This window comes from Triturus cristatus, chromosome 5_2 (genome assembly GCF_964204655.1).
Source record: "Triturus cristatus chromosome 5_2, aTriCri1.1, whole genome shotgun sequence".
In the NCBI taxonomy this organism is placed as follows: Eukaryota; Metazoa; Chordata; class Amphibia; order Caudata; family Salamandridae; genus Triturus; species Triturus cristatus.
In genome coordinates this window covers 1,012,958,725-1,012,983,532 of record NC_140588.1, presented here as the reverse complement: position 1 = coordinate 1,012,983,532, position 24,808 = coordinate 1,012,958,725, and the positions used below count along the sequence as shown (strand labels likewise).

At 43.0% G+C, this 24,808-nt stretch overlaps 1 protein-coding gene across 1 annotated transcript in view; it reads right to left on the bottom strand.

Annotated features, from left to right (window-relative positions):
- The window catches only part of LOC146829593 (adrenodoxin-like), a 106,743-nt gene that overhangs the window by 47,200 nt on the left and 34,735 nt on the right, over positions 1-24,808 (bottom strand). Inside the window, exon 2 of the mRNA XM_085608291.1 lies at positions 14,530-14,657. Within this exon, the coding sequence (XP_085464417.1) occupies positions 14,530-14,657 (128 nt within the window). The remainder of the gene's footprint in view (positions 1-14,529; positions 14,658-24,808) is intronic.

Genomic DNA, 24,808 nt, shown 5'->3' with positions numbered 1-24,808 from the left:
TCACGTCTACAACGTTTACTTGTGACTCCTGAACATGTGGGACCAGCCCACAACAGAATGTTAAGGAGAGCATTGTTGCTAAACTGTAGGGAGAAAATGAAAACATTGTATGATAAAATAAGTTTCAGCTAAAGAACCTGATTTTGTGTTGAGCGACGGGATCAGGATTCATAAATCAGGATTTGTTAAAAAGGGATCTTCCAGTTATAGCAAACCTTCTGCAAGTGGTAAATGTTCATCTACAGAGCGATGGTCTAGTGTGAAATAGTCACAGGGTTGCAAGTATGCATCTGTGAGGGAGCCAATGAGTATTCTGTGAAATTATATAAGGCAAATGAGTCTGTTCCTCTTTATGAGTCTACACGTGTTCCTTGTCTGACTAAGGAGTTGCTGATTGTAGTGGAAGTTGAATCTGTGATACAGACTTCAGAAAGTTTTATTGCTGAACATGTTAGGTTGATGGCTCCCAACCGAACTCCATCTTTAAAACTAACGGATTGTGTTTGAATATTGATTAATTCGTACTCTTTCAATGTTATTTCCATTCCTGAGATTATGTTCTGTGCATTTATCTCTACAGTTTCCATTATACATTTCCATTTTATTTTTTATTTTTTCATTTTTTGTTGATTCTTCTTTTGCTCTCTTATGATGGGGGTAAATGTGCCACATGCAGTTTCTACTGTACAGCTTCTATTGTTGAGTTTGTTTTCCTTGTCATTGGAATGTTGAGCATCTGACCTTTACGTGCCCTGCTTCTCGAACATGAAGAAGAGAAACATTGAGTTCTCAATCGAGAACTATCTTGAATAAACAGCTCTACCTGGATCTCCAGCTTAAATTTCAACAGAGTGCCTTGTGTGTAGATGCTGTCTTGGTTGCAACAGTATGTGTGCCATCTTGTTCTGTACCTGCAGTCAGCTCAAACCGCCCACAAGAGTGGCCCTCATAATTCAAAATTGCCAATTAAGGTCACACCTTAATTTGTAAAATCCAAGTGGCATATTTTGCGTTCTCATTTGAAACTATTTCAGTTGCAACTTAGAGCACAGAGTCCTAAGGAAAGTAAAGTAGCATGACTAACACATTATTTCTTAACATTAGCATTGCAGCGATTGATCTTGAGCCCTGAGGACAGGTGGTTTCTTGGCTGCCTATGAGAAGGAATATTTCATATGGGTACGGTAATGCTAAATAGATGACATGCTACTTGTCTGGTTTAGCAACCTTTTAGAGCACAGTGCTGATCACTGAAGGTGAACCTGGAGTTTTACATTATTTGGGTGACTTTCACTTGATTAGGTGAGAAGATGGTCCTGTGTCATGCAAAAATATACCAGAGAGTGTTGAGAAGGTGGCAATTAAACTGGGTGTGCCAATGGCACTAGCAAAGTCGAACACTCCAGTCAGAATTCTGATAATCTGGCATAACATTGTGAGAAAGGAGCCGAGTGTCACAAAAGATAGAACAAGGCATTTATGAGGGTCTCTTGAGGACACAACATAGCACTTCATGGGCATATACGTTTTGCAAGTAATTTGGTGAATCAAGTGATTAGATAAGACTGAGGCTGAGATGAGATTGAGGATGAGGTGAGATTGAGATAAAATGAGATGGGCAAGATAGAAAATAAGATGAAATTGAGGATACAATGAGATGTAGATTGTGGGGCTGAGATAAAACGTGGATGAGTTGAAATTGAGGATGAGATAAAATGAGTGAACATGATCTGAGATGATGTTGATCACATGATGAGATAAGATTGAGGATGAGATCAACTGAGTGAACATGATGTGAAATGATAGTGATCACGTGATGAGATGAGACTGAGGATACGATAAAATGAGTGAACAATATGTGAGATGATATTGATCACGTGATGAGAAAAGATTGAGGATGAGTTCAAATGGGTGAGGGCTCTCCTGAGGACACAACATAACACTTCATGGACATATAAAGTTTACGTGTAATTTGATGAAACAAGGGATTAGATGAGACTGTGGTTGAGATGAGATTGAGGATGAGGTGAGATTGAGATTACATGAGATTGAGCATGATCGAAAATAAGATGAAATTGAGGAAACAATGAAATGTCGATTGTGGGGTTGAGACAAAACGTGGTTGAGTTGAAATTGAGGATGAGATCAAATGAGTGAACATGATGTGAGATGATATTGATCACGTGATGAGATGAGATAAAATGAAATGAGATTCATAATGAGATGAGCTGAAATGAGTTTGAGATGAGCTGAGATGAGATGAGTTCAGGATGAGCTGAGATGAGTTCAGGATGAGATGAGCTGAGCTGAAATGAGTTCAGGATGAGATGAGGTGAGATGAGTTCAGGATGAGCTGAAATGAGTTCAGGATGAGATGAGATGAGCTGAAATGCGTTCAGGGTGAGATGAGCTGAAATGAGTTCGGGATGAGATGAGATGAGGTGAAATGAGTTCTGGATGAGATGAAATGAGATCAGGGTGAGATGAGGTCAGATCAGATGTAACACTGTATGGTAGAAGACTAATTAAAATTAAGAATTAGAACAAAAGCCTTCTAAGTTGGCCTTCAAACTTTTGAAAAATTGTTAATAATTGTTAATTGTCAATAGAGCAATGAAGAGCCTTAGGTTTTAAGGAAGTGGTCTGGTGGGTGATATTTATACATTAACTCTAGCTGGAAGGTCTGCAGGACCTGGGCGGTCACATTCAAGGGGAACCTGTCAGATCTGAAGTTGAAACATAGCATGTCATTGGAGTCTCCAAAGTACAGAAACGCTGAGTCATGATAACTTATCTTACATTGCGCAGTAACTGGCTTATGCCCACTCAAATAGCAGTTGAATTTTGTAAGACAGCTGCAGCATTAATATATTTAGGAGATAGTAAGGATGAGCAACTGTGTTACAAGGTTGCAAAGTACGTCAAGGCAACCTTGGCAGCCAGACTCAGTAGAAAAAGAGACTGCCTCAGCACTTTAGACTGAAAAGAGATGATACAGTTAGCCCCATATTAATATTTACATATTTTATTATGAATACATCAAATATCCACTGGAGTAAGAATCATAGAGTAATTCAAACGTCACTGCATTTCCATGAAACCTGTGCCTTAAATATTTAATTTAATTTAATTTAGTACTTGTAGGGCGCAACGAATCATCCCCAAGGGGATCTCTCGGTGCCTGGGAGGCAGATTACCAGAAAAGTGAAGATCTAACAGAACAGCCACGTCTTAAGAAGCTTCTTGAATTGTGACAGGTTAGGACATGCTCGCAGCTCATCTGGTAGGCTGTTCCAGTGGGCGGGGGCTAGATGAGAAAATGCCCTCCCTCCCATCTTGGTTTTTCTGATTCTACAGGTGCGGAGCAGCCTTTGACTACCAGAGCTCAGTGGGCGCCCTGGAGAGTACCATTGCATCTTCTTAGTTAAATATGTCGGTCCAAGTCCATGTAGGGCTTTGAATGCCAGGCACAGGAGTTTAAAAATTGATCTTTTCCTAATAGGAAGCCAATGAAGGTGCCGTAATAAAGGTAGTGATGGGGTTTGTGGCGGTTTGTTTAAGGCCAGGCGTGCTGCAGTGTTTTGTACTACCTGCAGCCGTGATAACAGATCTTCTCTGATCCCGACCAGTAGAGAGTTCCCATAGCCTAGTCTACTGACTAGAAGCGAAAAACACAATTAGTTAGAGGGTCAGACCCTCTTACTGACTAGAAGCGCCTGAATGAGAATTTTCCTTGTGTGAAGGGGGATCCAGGGAAAGACTTTTCTTAGCATGTGCATTATGCCAAAGCACTTGCCCGCTGTGATTTTTACGTGCTCCTCCATCGAGAGTTTGTCATCGATCATCACCCCCAGGTCCTTTGCCCATTTTTTAGGAATGGGGGCTTCCCCTAATTCTTCTGGCCACCACTCTGTGGACCATAGCTCCTCAGCTTTGCCGAGTAGCAAGATCTCCGTTTTACTGGAGTTCAATTGTAAAACGTTCTTGCTCATCCAGGTAGCGATTTTTAGCAAACAGCCTTTGAATTTTTCTCTGGTCACAGCAGGGTCTTTCCCAATTGGGACTATCACCTGTGTGTCATCTGTATAGGAGATCGTATGGAACCCACAAGATCTAATAATTGGGGCCAACGTGGAGACATAAATATTGAACAGGGTGGGACTTAGGATGGAACCCTGAGGTACCCCCTTGTCCACCACTGCCGTGTTAGATACAAACGTGTCCATTTGTACACATTGTGTTCTTAATGACAGGAAACTATGTATTCAATTTAAGGCTGGGCCTCTGACACCAATCCCTCGCAGTTTATCCAAAAGGACACTGTCAGAGATGGTGTCAAAGGCTGCTGAGAGATCCAGAAGAACCAGTATAGCGGGGGTTCCTTCATCCAATAGCATCCTTATTGAATCTGTGACCTCTGTTAGAGCCGATTGCGTGCTATGACCCGCGCGGAAACCCGACTGCGATGGGTCAAGCAGATGATTTTGTTCCAAATAGGAAGAAAGTTGTCGATTAATCAGAGATTCCATAATTTTAGAACAAAATGGAAGAAGAGAGATAGGTCTATAGTTTTGTAGGTCTGCTGGGTCTGCATGTGGCTTTTTAAGTAGTGGCTTTATATATGCCTGTTTCCATTTTACCGGGCACATAGCTGTGTCCAGAGATAAGTTACATACCTCCGTGATTGAGGAGGATAAGGCAGGAGACATAACAAACAGAACAATTTAGTCTCTAAAGTCGACTCTGCAACTGGCCTTAAGGCTAAGACTCGCCTGGCACAGTCACAGGCAGAGGCGTTGTCTGCTGGGGTAGGAAGAGCAGAGCTTTTGTGGAATCGCCCTGACCATAATTCCAGCTTTCAGAGCCCAGAAGTGATCTGGCGGAAGAGCTCTCTGGTATTAGCCAGGGAGCTAGAATCTCACCCTTGGTGCCTACAAAAGAGTCCGGCGATTCGGGCAAACTAAAAGTGGACAACTCCGCGATTGTACCTGCCGAGATTAGTAAGGAGGAGGGTAAAAGTGTTAAGGAGTTTCCCCTCTTTATAAAAAAGCTACTACAGTCCTCGGCCCGAATCACCTCAGGCAGCGGCCACCGATCTTGCTAGCCCGAGTCAACTCCCACTTGATCTGAGCTCATCATCGTCGCCTGTTACCTCTTCCGCCCCGCTAGCGCCTCCGCAAGCCCAAATCTCATCAGCTTCAAACTATATGATACAAGAATTGAATACGAATTCTTCGACTCCCGTCCCCACGCCTGCGGAAGCATCAGCGCTGCAGTTATTCTCCCAGCCGGATCAGGATTTGATTTTGATGGATACCAACTTGGTCCCTGCGACCGGGCCCCAGGTTCAGCTACATCAACAAAAGGTTCCAGTTTAGAAGTCAAAGACCTCAAAAACGTTACTATTGGTCTTTAATGAGAAAGTGCAGAAGGTTCCAGATACTCCTCAATCTTCAGCCTTCGACTCAGCCCCAGATCCTGAAGAAACTCCAATTGACGATTTAACATAGGCTGACACCACTAAACAATTAGATATTAAAACGCTGCTCAACCTCATACTCGATGAAATAAGAGATATGAAGCGGTCACAGGAGAATGAAATTGCTTCTCTTCATCTCCGTTTAGGAGAGATCGAAGAGGCAGTGGCTTGTCTTCCAGTTAAGATAAAGGAAGTTGAGTCCAGCATTTCTCAGTTAGAGGACCAGATGACCGGTTTGCTTACTAAAGTACGCGAAGTCACTAAAGATAGAAGCTCGCTAGAAAATAAGCTTGAGGAGCTGGAAAATCACTCACGCCGTTCCAACCTGCGCATAGTGGGAGTTTTGAGAAAATAGAAGGAGCACAGATACCGCAATGGGTAGAATCCTTTGTTAAGAATAAAGTCCTCCCCGAGTTTAGTGGCAATCTAACTATTACCAGGGCTCACAGAGTTCCGTTCCATCCTCTGCCAAGCACGAACGGCCCTCGTACCATCCTGGTCAACTTCGCTGACTTTCGAATTAAGGAGAGGATATTGTCCAAAGCCATACAACAAATACAATTTCCAGTGAACGAAACTTCCAACTGCTGAATTTTTCCTGATATGTCTGAAGCTGCGGCTCGGAGACGCAAAGAATTTGTCAAGCTGCTTTTTCTGTTCAAAGTTCAAGGCGCGCAGGCGTCAATTGCCCAACAGTCGAAACTGCGCGTCCTGGTCAAAGGGAAATTACATTTGTTTACTAATTTAGAAGATGCACAGGATCTTCTTAACCTCTTCCATGCTCATGACGTCTCCCGGCCGTCATGAGTCACAATGGGCATGTGCGGACGACGGCCGGGAGACGTCATGACCACGCCCACGAATGGAATGTCCAGCATGCGGCAGCGCTGCAGCGGAATTTGCGCCGCAGCGAAGAGGTTAAGGAAATTTCGAGTACACAATGAATTAACAATCTAATGTATGCTTTTTCTTCCTATTGACATTTAGATGGTTTCATATTTCTCAGACTGGTTGTATAAAGCATCGCTTTGCCGGGGGGGGGGGGCATGGCACCCATAAAAGTAGCGGGGGGAGTGAGAGGTGGTCAGCGTGGTGGTTCACCTTTCCCGAGGGGTGGGTTTAAAGGGGGAGGGTAGGGCGAGGGGGAGGGTTCGAAAGAGGGGGTGAAAGCAGTTGTAAAATTAGCAGTAGCAGGATTTTTATGGGAAAAATAAGGGTCAAGAGTATGTGTAATATTGACGCAATTAGCAAGGCTTACAGATTCCGGGTCAAAAATGATGAGTAAGTGCTGTACTTTCTTGCTCAACGTAAATGGGATTTTGAACACACAAAAATATGGAGCTCTAATTAGATGCTTAACTTCCTTTTCACCCCAAGTATTATTTCTACAGGAGACCCATCTAAAAACCAACGCTCCAAGAATATTCCTCCCCAGATGGTACTCGCATGCCTTTTTTGCTTCTGCAGGACTGGCTAAGAGAGGAGTTACGATATATTTTGCAGGGGTCTTACCTGGGAATTAGCTCAAGTAAGGAGAGATCCCCAGGGGAGATGGATATGGGTCGAGGCTAAATTAAACAGCACGATATTGCATTTTATCAACTAATATGGTCCTATTGTGGATGATACTACTGCCCTATTCAGAATTATTGAGTTACTTAGGGGGTACCCAGGAAAATAATTATGGGAGGTGATTTTAACTATATTCAGGACTTGAAGAAAGATACCTCGAATAAAAATAAAAAAGAGCTCAAACTCAAAACTAAAAAGATGATCGAGATTTTAAGACGGGAACATATTTTGATTGATCCATGGCGTGTAGCTAATCCATCGAAATTGGAATTTACCTGCTACTCGAATCAATTCCATACGGCTTCTCGAATTGATTTCTTTTTAATATCAAAATCCTTGGGCAGTACAACCTCTGACATAGATATTAATCCATTCTCTGATCATTCTTTAATTAAACTTAATATAGAAATAGGGGCTAGCAGGAGGCCAAGATCCAGGTGGCAGATGGATTGTCTCCTCCTGCAGGACCCCCAATGGGTGGCTGATACTAAGGACTGGATTGCTGAATTTTTTAAGATCATTGAGAACACGGCAGAAATTTTCTCAGTCTGGGGGGGATTTAAGGCAGCCCTTCGTGGGCAATTGATTACATTATCTGCCAAGTTAAACTGAGGAAAGAGAACATTTTTAAACTCCAGCAGGCAGTAGTAGAAGCTACAAAATTAAGATATGCCCAGCCTGTGGGGATGTGGGATACTAAAACAAAGTTAGACAGGGCCAAAAACGAATTAAAGAAGTTTTTTATTTTGGAGGAGATTGCCAGCTCCAGAACATATCTACAGCGAGTGTATGAGGAGAGCCAGATGGTTGGCAAGATGCTTGCCGGTAGTACTAAAACTAAACAGGAGGCAGCCACCATCACTCAAATCACAGACACCAAAACAGGAATGTCTTTAACGGGCAAAGAGGATATAGCGCAAGTTTTTTTAGAACATTATTCTCAGTTATACACTACTAGATATGAAGCTGGAGTGAATCAAATCAATAACTATTTTGAGGGGGTTGAGTTACCCACTCTTCCAGGGCCAATGGTGGAACAGCTCCTGCTAGATATTTCTGAAGAAGAAATTGTTAAAGTAATAAAGTCTATGGCAGGAGCGCAAGCTTGTGGAGCAGATAGACATCCAATTCAATTTTGTAAAACTTTTTTTAGAGAGCTGACCCCTTTTTTCTAGTAAACCTTTTTAATTAGATCACTCAGGGAGGTTACGTTCCACCAAGTTTTAAGGAATCCATATTGGTTAGTTTTGTCAAAAAAGAGAAAAACAGTAAAGATGTTAATTCATATAGGTCAATCAGTCTTCTTAACGCGGATTTTAAAATACTAATGAAAATTTGGCCACAATGCCTTACCCCCATCGCCCAGGAGCTAATTCACTGTGATCAAACCGGGTTTGTAGCTGGAAGGTCCATGTCCACTAATACTGGGTTCCTAATTCAAGCTCTTGACTATCTAACAAATAATAAAATACCTACCCTTATTACTATGGTCGATGCTGAAAAAGCATTCGACCTGGTAAATTGGGATGCACTTTTTTTTGGCCTCTGTAAATTTGGCATCCCTGTTCAAATACTAAATATGCTGAACAATATTTACCAAGGCGCTCAAGCCCAGGTGATAGTCAATGGAGATTCAATAGGGAGTATCGAAATAAACCGCAGCACTAGACCAGGGTGTCCGATGTCACCCCTACTTTTTACTTTTTTCATCAAACCCCTAGCGGTAAGAATCTGTGGAAATCCCTTGATTAGAGCCCCATGCGAAGGGATGTCCAAGTTAAAATTATGTGCGGATGACATAATTATGTACCTCTGTCCCGATAAACAGATCGTTCAGGAAGCTCTTCCATAATTCAGTAAATTCGAACAAATAGGAGGCTATAAAATAAATCAAAATAAAACTGAGATTCTTGTGCTTAATACAGATTGTAACTTCCTACCTTCGACTTTAAGAATTCAGGCCTTGAAAGAAGAGCCAATAAGATATCTGGGTATTTATGTTTCGACCCGTATAGAACAACTTTTTAACTTGAATTACCTGGCAATGAGAAATAAAATAAAAACCCTATTGGATAAGTGGTCGCTTCTACCTTTGTCCTTGATCGATCGTGTAGCACTCTTAAAGATGTCAATTTTTCCACTTTTAACATTTCTGTTTATTAATGTACCCTTAAAAATCAATGTTAAATATTTTTTAAAAATTGACTGTATGTTCAGGGAATTTGTTTGGAATAAAACAACGTCCAGGGTTAAACTGCCCATACTACAACTAGAGATAAATCAAGGGGGCTTGGCCCTACCAAATACCCGTACTTACTACGATGCAGCTTTATTAACAGCTCGTTTACTGGAACCTGGTGAGCGGATGGATACATATTTTCTTGAAAGAATGATTGGCGAGTCCAGCACACAAATTCCAATTTTTTTTTAAAACATCCAAACTTCCGAAAAAGTCCGTTATAAGACTATCCGTGACTTTTTTGATCGACTCCAGTCATTTTTTAAACAGGCGAACTCGTCAGGGTTTGCTTTTTTTAAATTAGAGGAATGTAGGGGGTTTGGCCTGCAAATTCATTCCAGTCGTTTAAAGAGATGGAAGGACATTGGCTTTGAAAATCTGGGCCATCTCTTTATTGTAAATACAGTAATTTCTTGGGAAGGAGTCCTAGGTAGAACAGGGAGCCGAATTAAGCCAGGGTACCTGGAATACATGCAGTTAGTAAATTTTATTAAAAAACATAATTCCATGCTAAGCGGGGTTCCAAATCCTATGGTCAATGCTTTATATCAAATAAAATTAAAGAGAGTAGGAAACTGGTACTCCTTATTGATGAAACACAATGCACTCCCCCTGGTTGATGAATTTCTGGAAAAAATAACCCGGGAGACTAATTGTTCCTTCTCTAACCTGGCAGGGTATAGCCCGGCTAGGAAGTAAGGCCCTGAGAGCAGCTAATTTTAAAAGAATGGCCTTTTTGTCTCGGTGGCTGGCTTACTACACCCCGAAAAAGCTAAATAAATGTCATGTGGAAGTGGAGAATAAATGTTTTCGATGTCTGTCCCAAGGTAAGGGAGATTGGCTCCATATATTTATTACATGCCCAAAGCTTGAAGCCTTCTGGAATAACATTTTTTTAGCAATGAGCCAGGCTATAAAAAAAAAAGATTAATCCCGAGACAGAAGTGGCTCTCTTTGGGCTCTCCAAAGTTAGGTCAGATTTGACCAGGGCCGAGGAGGCGTGTATCTCAATTTGCTCTATAGTAGCACGCTCGTTAATTCTCCAAAATTGGAGATCAAAAAAGATTCCATCTTATCCTAAATGGATAAATAAAATGTTTAGGATAAGGAGACTTGAGGAAGTTTACGCTAAACGGGTTGGGGCAACAAAAGAATTTATAGAAGTTTGGAGGTTTTTTGTCAACTTGGATGTATCATTGGAAGTTTAGCATTTTAGCACTTTAGCACCTTAGCACATTGCACTTTAGAAAATTTAGCACCTTAACACGTTGCACTATAAGCCCCTACATAATGGGGGGGGAAACCATCGCACTGTATTATTGCTAAGATTCTGCACATGAAGAAGGTTGTAGAGAACCCAATTGAATCCAGTTGTCATTTTCTTGATCATCAGGCACAAGACACTTTTGGGTATTTTAGGAAGTGGAAGATGTAATTGCTTCTAGATGTTTATGAATTTATGGTGTACCGGACTTCTATTTATTTATATTAGGACGTGTTCATCCCTGTTTTTTAAAGGTTTCAGCTGTTAAATGTATTTATTGTGTATTTGCGTCAAATACGGATGGTTATTGGTTGTTCCTTTTCCTTCTGACCAATGTAACGATATTCTTTCTCTCTGCTCTGCTCAGCAAAAAAATTTAAAAAATTTAAAAAAGAGGATAAGGCAGGAGCCAGATCTGCGATGATGTGAGGGGGGGCCACGTCTGACGGCGAGCCTGATTTATTGTGTGACAATAAGGCACACACTTGTTTGCTGGAAATGGCTGCGAAGGTCTCAAGGCTAGGGGAGGACGGGTCTTCCAAGGGGGGATTGAGTACCGGAACAGCCTCTTCCACCTCAAACGTGTTGTAGATTTTTTCAACTTTCTGTTTGAAATAGATGGCTATATCATCACACCCTGTGTAGGTGAAGGGGTGGCATTGTTGGATCTGGGATTGGTGAACTCATTAAGAATTTTGAAGAGTTCTTTGGTGGAATTACTGGCTTCCGCAATTCTTTCCCCTAAGTGGGCTCTCCTTGCTCTATTGCAGTTCCCCAAATACGCTCTATGTAAAGATCTATAGGCCAGTTTTTCCTCTTCCCTCTTAGATTTCCTCCATTTACACTCAGCGCCTCTGCAGTTTGCTTTTTCTATCTTCAAGCTTTCTGAATACCAAGGAGCTGGAGCGGCTCTTTCCCTTACTATAACTGTCCTGGCTGGAGCTATAGTATCAAGAGCCGTTGTTATGGCGGTCTCTAGCATATGAAGCGCTACACGGGTTGCTATAGCCAGCCCTCCACCCCTTTTGCCTATTCTGTCATGCCTCACCACTGTATAATCTGCAGGAAAGGGCATAGCTACACAAGGAGCTGATTGAGAGTTCAGCCAGGTTTCTGTGAAAACGCAAATATCTGGCTTTAAATCATCCAGGAGATCCCAGACTTCCCCAGCATGTTTAGGGATGGACCTAGCACTGAGATATAGACCTTGAAAGGTCGTCATAGGCACATCCGTCCTACGCTTTTCGCCTGCAGTCTGTTCCACCAATCCTCGCCAGTCCGCGAGATGGCGGCCGGCGAAGTTCACAGTGCTGTGCCCCTGATTGATGCGCCAGCCACATTGCGGGCAGTTACTGGCCATCTCCTCCAGCTCTGCCAGAGCCTTTCTCCTACAGTCAATCCCAGGGACCTTGTCCCTTAAGTCAAATAGTAACTGTTTGGTATACGTAATTAGAGGCATTTTTAAGAACCTGGGAGAAGATAAATGGACGAAGTGTCCTGGCAGCTGGCAGCGTTCAGGCGCAGGCGCAGGCAGGCTTGCCTTAGGCGCGCGTCCACTGCACGTCCTTGAAGATGGTAGCTTTATGCCAAACTGCCCGTAAACACTAGTGCGCTAACCGCAACAAAGATGGCGCCCGTTCTCGGCCCCCTGCACTCGGCTTACTCTCTCCACACAATCGGTCATAGGGTAGACCGTGATGGACCGGAGAGTTGCCGATGGGTTCTCAGGTGAGCGATTACAGATAAAGCAGTCTCAGTATTAAGGTACACAATGCTAGTTGCAGAAAAGTAATATTTGTTTAAAAATGAGGCGAATAAAGCAGTGTAAACCCACAATCAGTACGAAGCTATGTCGCAGTATGCCACGTCCACTATGCGACCTGCAGGTGGTAGCTTTATGCCTAACTGCCCGTAAACACTAGTGCGCTAACCGCAACAAAGATGGTGCCCGTTCTCGGCCCCCTGCACTCGGCTTACTCTCTCCACACAATGGGTCATTGGGTAGACCGGGATGGACCGGATAGTTGCAGGTGGGTGCTCAGATGAGCGAATATAAGGACTATATTGACTCTATGTAGGAAAATACCCAAATAAGTCATTATACTGTTCTGCCAGTCTCATGGTCCACAGTTTGGGTGAAGATCCTATGCAACAGTAAGCCACAATGTGATGTAGCTATCACACTCTTGAGGGAACACTAGCTGCTACTGCTCCTTCAGTGAGCTGAGCCAAAAGCAGTCAGGTACCGTGAGTAGGAGATATGCATAAAAGCTGTTTCAGGGAATTCATTTGGAAGGGATTTTGCGATTCTGGGCCTCATTACAAGGTCCCATTATCTCTCCTGGTACACTCCCCTCCCCCCACCCCCCACCATTTGGCTTCGTTTATGGGATAACAAGTGGGACCCTGAGGGTTCATCTTAGGAAGAATTACCAGGAAAATCAGTCATTCTGAACCCAAATACCCCTGTTTTTCCCCAAAATCCTCCTCAATATTAATTTCCACAGATCTAGAGAGTAAGCGGGGATCTCATAAGCTCAGTTCTACTAGCAACTCCCGAAAGGGCTGAATCGAGATTAATAAGGTCCTTGTAATGAGACTCCGCAAGGTAAGGAAAGAAGTGAATGAAAGAGTCTCCATCTCAAGCATTGGGAGGGCAATCCTGGTAGGTGTGCCTCACTAGTGGACATGGTGTAAACACATTATTATTATTATTATTATATTTAAGCTTATAAAGCGCGCAGCTACCCGGAGGTTTCCCGGCGCTAGAGACAAAAGCATTATTGGTTAAATAACCAGGTCTTAACTTCCTTACGAAATTTGAGATAACAGGGTTCTATGCGGAAAGATAAAGGAAGAGAGTTCCAGAGGGATGGAGCCAGGACGGAAAAGGAACGCCATCCCATCCTGGCTCTCTTGACTCTAGGGACTTGGAACCTATGCTGGTTAGAAGATCGAAGGGTCCGGGCGGGGCTGTATCGATGCACCAAGGTACTGAGATATGAGGGGGCATGGCCTGTGTTTATTCTGTGCATATAGCACAGGGCCTTAAATTTAGTGTGGTTTTCAATACGTAACCAATGCAGTTTACGAAGTGAATTAGAGGTGGGAGATAAGTGAGGCAATTTACAGAGCAGCCGAGCCGCCATGTTTTGAACTATCTGCAATTTTCTGGTTACCTCTTTGCACGCCCCCAGGAGAAGAATGTTACCGTAGTCCAGTCTAGAGGTGATTAAGGCCTGGACTACGTTTTTTTGGGTCTCCTGAGGGAGCAACCCAATGATTTTGCGAAGCCACTTGATGATGGTAATGCAGGAAGGAGATTTTTACCACATGATGTTTCTTCAGCAAATATGAACCGGGCCCATTTCACAGTAGAACAGACTGTAGCAACTATGGGAAATATGAGCATGAGAGGCTTGGTTTTAAGGTAATCATGTTGGCTCATGTCATTCGCGTATAGTCCTAGAATGGGATAAACCAACACTATCCCATGTTAGAGAGGTGTACATGACCTCCGTCCCAGAGAAAAGCAGCGTTTAATGACCAATAATGCAATCAGAGACCACTGTAAGCACAGACCTGTGGTAGGGCTGTAAACAGATGTTGCTATTCACAACTCGTTGGTACTGAAATGTATTTGCTTGAAAGGAACCAAAATAGCTATTACAGGGAGCAAATTCTATCAAACCGAATTTTACACAAACTTGTACTTTTCCCACTCGTGGGTGTCGCTCTAGCCAAAACCTTGGCTTTGGGAATGCTTCCAGTTGAGCTGGACTTAGCCTAAGGGACACATATTTCATATCCAAAGAATAGGGCAAAAACACCTTACCTCAGTGCTCAATAAACATTTATGGATTCAGTGGTTGGCACCAACTCAGCATTGGAGCTTCAGTTTGGTGACTGTGTCCAGAACGTATCCACAACTGGAGATCCAAGGAGCATACACCAGAGAAACAGGATACAACTTACCATAGCCCTCAATGTCCAGGTTTTGCTTCATGACCACGTCCAGCAAGCTCTCCCCCTCCTTAGCAGCGGCTGTGAGGCGCTCTCCATCCCGGTTTATGAAATGCACCGTGATTTTATCCTCAGATGCTCTGTAGAGTAATATGCAGCAAATTAAGTGATGCAAATCAGATGCAGCCTTTCAAGAGAGCGGTGTCAAACCTAGAGACTGGTACCTATAATGAAACCTAGAAATGTAATGCTCCAATAATGCATCTATCAATACTGGTTATTGCAACACAAACATCCAATAAGTGGTGCTTTTCTGTTTCTTTGGCTGGCACTGGTAGTATTCAAAATTGGTGCTAGTATTTCTAAGGCAGAGTCCAATGTAAGCAAGAAAACGTCCATTATGTCTTATTGAAAAAATTAACAAGTGATTTATTATAACGAGCAATTGAGTTCATTTATTATAAAGTGCATTTGAGTTCCTTCTGTGGCCCATATATACATTTCAACATACAAAAAACATTTTTAAAGTGCATAAACTGATATACAGTCCTTCTAGTCATCGGTTTTAGGGTATTTATGCATGACTGGAGTGTCCATTTGCCAACCTGGGGTAGTTTATATGACTTAAGGCTTTATATATGTTTAAGTGATCCTTTGCCTCTCGTAGTAAAAATCAATCCATGTATTTGGCTTTGCTCTCAGGGAAAACACCTCGAATATAACATTGATATGTTTCAGCCTACAACATGTCAGGCCTCATCAGGACAATAATAAGGGCATGTGTGTAAGTCTATATCCTGCAATTGATCATCCTTAGTCTGGGTGATGGGCTGTAAATTAGAGGAACAAAAATTGTGCAGAGTAGCAAGGATCCCTTAAAAGGGGCAAAGAAGCCCTCTAAGTGGCGGTTCCTACGCTAAGGCGGAGGAGCGACGCCACACTGCTCATTGAGTTGTGGGAAAAAAAAAATGATAATAACAAGACGTTATCATCATTTTATTTTTCTGTGTCACTCAAAGCCATGTTGGGGTGGGGTGGGGCTCACCGCCGCCAGAAGGAACAGGAGTGTTTTGCACACTTAGCATGTTCCCTAATAGGCTCCCAGTCACTGCCTTAGCACCAATCATGACTGTGCTGATGCAACATCGTGATTGGCTGGGAGAGTCGTGGGAGCCAGGGAGCCTCCGGTGCTGCCAGCAGAGTGAGTATTAGGACATGCCACACACACCAGGGCATGTTCTACCTTATACTTACAATGCACCCTGCCCTTGGGCCTACCAGAGGGGTGTCTGATATGAAGATGATATGTGGGTGCACTTGCCTAGTTAGCATGGCAGTACCAGACTGCACACAGGCTCTGCAATGGCAAGCCTGAGACACACTTTAACAGGCTGCTTCTGTGGGTGGCACAACCAGTGCTGAAAGCCCACCAGTAGCATTTGGATTACCAGCCTTGGGCACTCCTGGTGCACTGTACTAGGGTCTGACAGGTAAACCAAACCAGCCAATCATGGAATCACTAATCCATACATCAATTTACAACAGGGAGCACTTGCACTGTGGCACTGGATAGCAGTGGCACAGTGCCCAAAGCATCTAACACCAGCAAAAACACATGAGGCAACAGCAAAAAATGGAAGGGAGACCCACGCCAAGGTGCCAGGTATAACAAAATGAATTTGAAAATTCGGCTATAATACATCCCTTATTTGATAAGCAAGAAAGTAATCCCTACTCTATTTTAAGTTATGCAAAGTAAAAGAGGCAAAACACAGGGCTTGCACGGTTATGAATTTCAGCCATGGTGCACAAAACAACGCCCCCAAATTGGGGTTAGTTTTTTGCAACCAGTATGTAATTTTGTGAAGCAACTTGTGTACTAATGGATAGTTTTGCAAAAGTCTGTTCTGAGTGGATCGCAGTCTGACCTATCTCCTGAATATTAATGAGATAGATCACAAATTGTGGCTTACTCTGATTTGACTCCTTCACAGGGATCGCGGCCTGCTAAGTCAACAGATCGCCATGTCTCTTCTTGCATTTAAATAAAGTAAACTTTTTGTTTCATGCTGCTCGTTTTCCTTAACGGATTCAGGGTGGGTGTAAAAAAAAAAGTTAACTCTTTTCAAAGAGTTTATTTGAGAGTTGTCAGAGATTCCCTGGACCACTGCCTACACCCCAATAAACTTTTATTTTAATTCACAAAGGAGAAGGGGTCCCCTTGGAACTCCTTCCTGTTTGCAAATGGCTCACCATCCTGACTCAGCAGTAGGTAAACGTCAGAGCTTGAAATGGAAAAATAAAAGTGCCGGTACTCTGTATCAGAGTACCTGCTTGTTTCTGAAAAGTGCCGGTACTCTCCCCTCAAAATAAAACAAGCATTGGCCGCACGCGCGCCTCCCGCTTTAAGTTAAAAAAAAAAAGACAAGCTCGGCGGAGCGTGGCGCGCGCGTGCTTGGGGGCGGGGGAGCGGACCCTTTGAAGTGCTCCTAAAAAGCGAATTGCATGGCTGCACGATGCGCGTGATTGTGCGCGTGCTAGCAATGCAATCCGCTTTTTGGGAGCACTTTCCAGCCCGCTCTCTATAGTCTCGCATTGCGATCCCTTACGCGATAGCAAGGCGAGACCTAAAAATGCCGGTACTCAGTACCCGACAGTACCGGCCCATTTAAAGCATTGGAAACGTTCATTTTTTTTTGGCGACCAGATTACAGGCACAAAACACTGATACGTCTCCCTTTCAAATATCGATTCCATTTGGAGCCACAAACTCATTTTAGGAGTCGGTAATAATTTACAGACCCCTAAAAAGGGGGATTCTACATATTAAAAACTTATTTTTCTATGTTTGTAAACCGAATCGTGGTTCGCAACCGTAAAAACATTTTGTACATCAAAACATCTCTGCTTAAAGTGGATGAACGTTTTCTAAAGCTGCAAAGAACTAAATATAACAGTAAAAAAAAAACTTATAGTGGGTTTAGCGTGGATAAGGTGCCCTTGCCTTTCCTCTCACTCTGGCGCATGAGAGGACCTGAGTTCCTATGACGACAGCACAGGACAAGGTCACAGCTCACAATCTGTCTATCTATCCTATGAAGGCCATATCTCCAAGAAAGTCATATGGAACTTGACAAGACTGAGGTAGAAATAGAAGCTTGCGACACTAGGAGACTTTGGATCAAGAAATATTGGATTGTCTCCAATCTTTTTATCTATTTGTTTTCTGTATTTCAGAGCATGCTGCAAACTGGATTAAGAGGTTCATGGCTGGTTTATGTTCCTCAGACTTACTCAGGCTCTTTAACCGTTTCGACAGCTACATTTGAACTGCATCTGCGTGTCTGCCAATCCGTGCCTGGTGCGTCAAAAGGCTTACTTTAAAATTAAATTGTTCATATTGATTCAAAATAAAAACGCCCAATAACATTTTAGAGGCAGGTTTAACGTACTTCAGTAAGGCACCCATTTAACCTTAAAGAGCAGAGACCACACCCACACTGACCCCAAATAAGTGTCTTGCAGTCTCAGAGGGGTTCCTGTCCTAAACAGTGAAACGGAGTAGGAGACACAGCAAAGGGACTCCAGCTGCAGGTGATTGGTCTCTCAGGTGAGCGAACGGTTTCATAGCCATCAGGAAAGGTTCTGAAAGGTATTGTGCGTCCTCATTAGATGGAAAAATAAACACAGGGCACAGTCTCCATCAGACTCTCACCGTAAAATTAAAGGGAATGTGGTTCAGTGGGCACGTGTAAAGAAGGGAGTAAGTCAGGATACAGCTACACTGCAGTTACCACTGAGCTCTTGGCAGGATACATCTTTTTGAGAGTGAGAAACTTTGGCTCCATCTGACAAATCTGCACAACATTTTTGCCAAAAAGATATTTGTGTCTGAATTCTCTTCACCATGGTTTGAACAGATTGGCCAAGTGGGGGGACAGAGATTGTTTGAGGGGCCCACAACTTGTGTTTCCCATTCAAAAGCCCATAAACAAATATTGCACTCATTAAAACCAGCTAGATAGCTTTACACCAAACTGTGCCAGAAGAAATTCTGTGGTTCAGCTTGAAATTGGGTTGTAGATAGGGGTGTGTGATATATTTTGATCCACCGCAGGAATTGGTAGAATTTTGGCCACTCTGCATTATGCATTTTAACGTGGAGTTCTGGTCAAATTCCACCAACCGCCACGTGACAGAGTTTATCTTGTGCGGCTCAATAATAAGTTGGAGAGCACAAGCAAGATTTGGCATTCCCCATCGCGATATTCAGTCGCTAGGAGGGCATGTTTCTCGAATGCAGGCTGGCGCGATCGCTCGTGGTCAGCAAGCTGCCACTCACGTAGAAAGTTTACTTGAGCGGCAGCAAAATCAGCTCGAGCAGCTGCACGCTGTGGCGCGCCGTGTAGTGCTGTTCGCGCTGATGTTTCGGCGCAGAACGAGCTCCTGGCGCTAAATCACAGCGTGAGCAGCGCAACCTGCCTATTTCCGCCCATTTGCTGAATCTCGCTGAGTTTTTTTGTAACACCTCAGAAATCCGCAGAGCACAACTCTGCAAGTTCCGCCCAGGCCTGGTTGTAGATTGTAACTCTATGGGAGTCTATCTACTCAAAGACAGTGTAGGGCAGAACACAACCAACACGGCACAATGATAAAGATTACAAAACATGACACTTGAACTGAAGGGACATACGTCATGAACCAAAACATTACACAGGGCCGGCTTTAGAGATTGTGGCGCCCTGTGCGACAATCTTTGTTGGCGCCCCCCCCCCCCCGCACCCCCCCAGCAAACATTTTTTGTGTTGAGTTGTATGGTTTCTCAAACGCATATTAAATATATACAGGATACATTTTATAATATATAAAATGTATGCTCAAATGTCATGTAAATTAAATAGGGATTAGATGGGGAACAGATATTACGACACCATCAGTCAATTATAGCTTATGTTATAGCCCAAAACAATATACATCTTGTTGATGTAATTATTAACATTTTCTAACTGTTAATTTTGTAAAAACAATTTGCAAATTTCAAGAAAATTGAACTTTACGGGCTTTCATTTTTGCAAATGCCAATATTGATGTGGATAAGTCCAGTTGTTGTGCAATATCATTTTTAATGGATAGGATTGCCAAAGATGATAGCCTTTCATCTTTCATTGTGGATCTTAAATATGTTTTAATTAACTTTAACTTAGAAAAACTTCTCTCTCCACTAGCTACTACCTCGGATTCCCTCACTGCCACCCTCCAACAGAGCCCCTCATCTTTAAGTAGCCCCTCTCTCATATGCATTTCATTTGTTGTATAGCGCTACTCATATCAGTGTAGTGTGTGTCAGTACTTTACACCACGCACACATTATACAGAGACAATGAATCATACAAGTATATAAATCAGTATACAGGGAATGCCACATAAGCAAATGAGGATTACAAGGTGTATGAATCACATTTCATCCATGCTGGTGGGCCGGATATTTTAAGAGGGTTTGGTCTGGGGAAACACAACCTTAGGATTTAAAGAGTATTCCATGGGGTCGGTTCAGCTTTACTGATAAAAATGTATATCTGCCCAAACATACTCATTTTAGCAAAATTAGAATAATGAAAGACTGGGGAAGTTCTAACTATGTCACAAAAAAAGAAAGCGAAGTTCTAACTATACCATTCATGTTTGTATGCAGCTCTTTGATGACAGTTCATTGGTCACTGTCCTATGTTTGGATTGTAACTTCTGAACTGCAAGTAACAAAAGGATCTCTGTGACAAAGGCAGTAACCCACTGAGCTTCCACATAAAATACAGTTCATCTGCATTTAAAAACTACTAACAGACAAATGATTGCTCTCCAGCAGGATCATTAATCACCAGCGTTATCTGTGCATCTTTTATTGTCTTATTGTTGTCCTGCATCACACACGAAGTATGTGCCCTGCTGGGCCTGCGCATATTTTAAAAAGAAAAACATATTAGTAACACATTCTCTTACCTACTCCGTTAGTCAAACTTTGTGTCACAGCCTGCTGTGATAAGCAGCTGCAGGAGTCAGGAAAGGTGAATATGAATAAACAAACATATTTTCTCCTGCGCTGCATAGAAAAATAAATATCCACGCAGCAGAACATTGTGGCCATTGCCGGGAATGTGGAGATGAAGGGGTGAAAAAATAAACAAAGCCTCGTTAACATGAAAATGGTCTTTTAAAGACCTGTGAAGTACTCGGGTGCGGCTGCGATAATCTCTAAAACGTTGTGTGTGCGCACGCCCGGGAAGCTGTCTCTGCCCGGGCTGACACACACGACGTGTTCTTTGCGCGCCTGCCTTCAAGCCCTCACTGCGAGGGCCAAGGCTCATGTTTGGGTCGTTAAAACCGGGCCTGAGAAGGAGGGGAGGTCACCACCCTATATTGTTTGTGCACAGTGCACATTTAAATTATTGATTGATTTTTAAAAAGTAGACCGTCACCTAACTCACGTTATGTTGCTGCAGAGAGGAGGCTCAGTCTCTGTGCCACTGCCAAAAATCCCGTGGACTGTCGGAGAGCGCGCGCAACCACCAGTAACATTAGCCGCCGGAAGAGTATCTGCGAGTTTCCCAAGGCCCGCCCCCGCGATGTAGGTAACGGTTTCAGTTACAGGCCAATCCAAATCCAATCAAACGTTCAACACTTAGTTAGAGGCAGTCAGGCAGAGCAACGCATGGGCGGGCAAAAACAAAAGCGTGCCTCCTGATTTGGTAACACGGTTTTCCTCTCTTTCCATTTCTACGAAGATACATCGTAGAAAAGAAAGAGGGGACAACCGTTTAACAGTGCAGGCAGGCTCAGTGAGTGCTGATTTAAGAGTAAGAGACGTAGGTGGCGGCCGGCAACCCCCTGACCTTGGCACCCGGTGCGGTCGCACCGCTCGCACCGCCCAAAAGCCGGCCCTGCAGCGAGGGTGGCAACAGGTAGGTTTATAAGACAAAAACAAGACTGAACAGTAACTGGGGATACAAAATGAGTAAATGTGTGGCGGTCAGAAATAAATGTGAAGGTTGGGAGATAGTGGCTTCAGGTTCTTTTACTAGTGCTCTTAGGAACCTTCACTGTTGTCTGTGACAGAGCATCTTACATAGATATACTGCAAGCAAAAAGTGCAAAAAGCAGGAGTTAATAAGGAGAGGGAGCTATATCTAAAGAAATAAGTATAAGTACTGGGGAGCATGCAAGCTAACAGTGAAAATAGATTTATACAAAAAATAGTGCAAAAAACGGACAGCTGATCTTGAAAGGAGAGGATGTGCTGAGCTATGTAAAACTGTACAGAGACAAATTGGTATAAAAAGTAGTAAACATGAGGAGGGATAAGTAGAGGATGTATAATGAAGATACAAAGAGGTATATCTCAAAAATATCCAGTGTGACTGGGGACAGGGAGTATCAGATGCATTGTAGAAATAAAAAGACAACTTAGAGTGTGGTCTCTGAAAGCAGAAATATCATATGCAGAGGTGCGAGGTTTCATGGGAAGTTTTCAGAGAAGAAGGACAGTCAGGACAGATGGGCTGACGATGGAGCTTTACATCTTGTTGGAGGAAGCCATTGCACCACTTTTGTGTAAATTGATGAGCTATGTTTGACCTACTAGTGTCAAACTCATGTTATGGGGACATGTTACTATATCAGTGATATTGAAGCCTGGGAAATAATCTACAGATCTGTCTCACTCCTGAGTTATGGAATGAAAGTATTTGTAACATTGTTTGTTCCCAGCATTAATCACCGATTAGGAGGCCTTACTTCTCATGCCCGCCCGAAGGAGTTTTGAGCAGGGACACACATGTGTGAGTTAATGCTGGATAGACCTTGATGACAAACTTCCAAATACTTTTGTCCATTATTATGATTACCACCAGCAAGGTATTGGAACATGCTACCTGGGCCTGTTTATTGAGAAACGTACCCATGTTTGTTTTTGGATCATAAATGACTAAAGCAGTAAAAGCCTTGTGTGCCAAATGAACAGCGAGAGGCTTCATTAGAGATGCCATCTAGTGAAGTATAAGTATTTGGAAGGATGCTGGTCAGGGTTGTCCCATGCCGTCTGCCAGGGTTATCATTATGTATCATGCTTTGCCGAAATAGCAAGAGGTGCCCAAGATAATAAATCTTTTGTATAAAATATTAGGTGAAAACAGAATTTGCTATAAATGGATGAGCTGTTATTTTTTCTAGTGAGACACACATGGCCTCAACATTGGAGAAGTTGATTGCACACTCGGGAATTATTCAATAATCACTCAGAATTCTCCCTAGCCAAGATTGAGAAGATCTAACAGTTTAGGTAGGAAGCTTCTGACATTCTTACAGCTCTGCCACACTTTGGTTTGAATATTGTTAATACAGGCTTCCCTGGGCATCTCTACATCATAAATTATGGAAATTAGGGAAATTACCACTAGCCTCTCGGTTTCTTCTGCCAATATCAAGCAATTAGGACCTGTTCTTATTACCAACAGTCAGTCTGTTTAACCCGCCATGAAATCAAGGCTTAGCTCCTTCTCAGTGGAAGGCCTACCTCTCGACTGATGATCCAAATAAATTGCGACCAACATGCCAGTCATCTTTTTTGGGAAACTTTAGAAAAAAGGGTCAATTAAATGTGTTCACTGAGAATAATATATTTCACCAGCTATGAGCAGGCTTCCCACCACCCCACAGAACAAAGCTAGCTGCTACCTCATTTTTGGATAACCATAGGAAGGCAGCAGACCATGGCAGGGGCAGCACTGATTCTTTCAGACCTTTCTACAGCCTGCCATACCATCAAACCCTTGTTTCAGCTTGCTAGACTCAAGGACATCGGTCTTGATGACGTTAATATAAAAGAGTTCCAATCATTTCCAGCAGATTCATCTCAGACTGACTTCCTTCCACCGTTCAATTCTACACCTAGCCAGGCTGACTATGGAGTTCCACAGCGATCAGCGCTCTCACCGTTACTCTTTAACATCTGTTTGGCTTTTGTGGCTACTCTTGGAGAACTGTACTCCTAACACAATGGGGTTCAGTTCTATAGGTATACTGATGATACACAAATGTCAAACTAACAGCCCAGCAGCCAACTCAATTTTCTCCTGGCTTCATGCAAGAAGAGTTAAGAACCAAGGTCTTAATCAGCAGACATGAATGGATAGCTTTAATTTGTCTCAAATTCAAACCTTCCAAAACAGAACTATTCAGTAATAGGAACTCCAGGGAAAAATGAAACCCGATCTGTTGGTCCGCAAAAATAGGCTATGCACCAACTCCAGCAAAAACAATTCACAACGCGTGCATTTTTATTGCTTCTGCTCTCCCCTTAGATACTCTGGGGTATATTCATAAGAACACATGATAACTACCGCAAGAGTAGCGTAACACAACTTTCAATATCGCAGCCCATCGCGGAAAAATAACCCCGTGACAACTGTGGAAATATGGATTTTTATGGCCAGTTATGTCCCCTATCTTGGACCCCAACGGTTTCATGTATAAATCACAAGTACATGTATGTTTCCTCCAGTTCCAGTTATGAAGACGCAAACACATGTGCGTCCACCGCCAACATGTCCTCTTTCAGATCCGCCATGAATGGGTCGGATATTCCATTCCTAAGTATGAAAGGCCACCGGCTTTATATGGTTCATTTATGCCATTTTACAGTCCAGGCGAGTAGGCCCTGATTCTGCCATTAAGCCTTTTTCTGCCTTCTGCCTCTGAAAGCTCCAGTCTGAGCTCGCATCTGTATCCATGAACTTTGTCCTACTCCCTGCGCGACTAACGGTGCCTGACTCGACCTGTCTGCTTGCCAAAAACTGTATTTCACCTTCGAGATTATCTGCTCCGCTCCCCATCCAATGCATTCCTGTCTAGTAGTTTAAGTAAACATTCTTCCAGCTACCGAGCAAAAGGCCCGGCTTCTCTGTCTTTATGCAAGTAATTCATAGCCCTGTTACTATGGAAGATTTCTGCCCTCGCATCTAGTGTAGACACTTAGACGCTTGTACACGCACTAACAGTCAGTATAGTCAGTATAGAATAAGATTCTATCCTAAGAGACCTCTCTTTTGGGATAACACAGTTCTTTAAACATAGGATGTAAGATATGATTTAGGATTAGGTTGACATAACCCCAGACTTCTGTCTCCACATGTAGAGCTAAATGTCAAGTCCCCTTCACCCCCTAGTTGCACGTCAATCACACGTCATGCTGCTGCGCGCGCATCTCTGCCAAGTATTTCTGCTGACATTGCGAAATTCT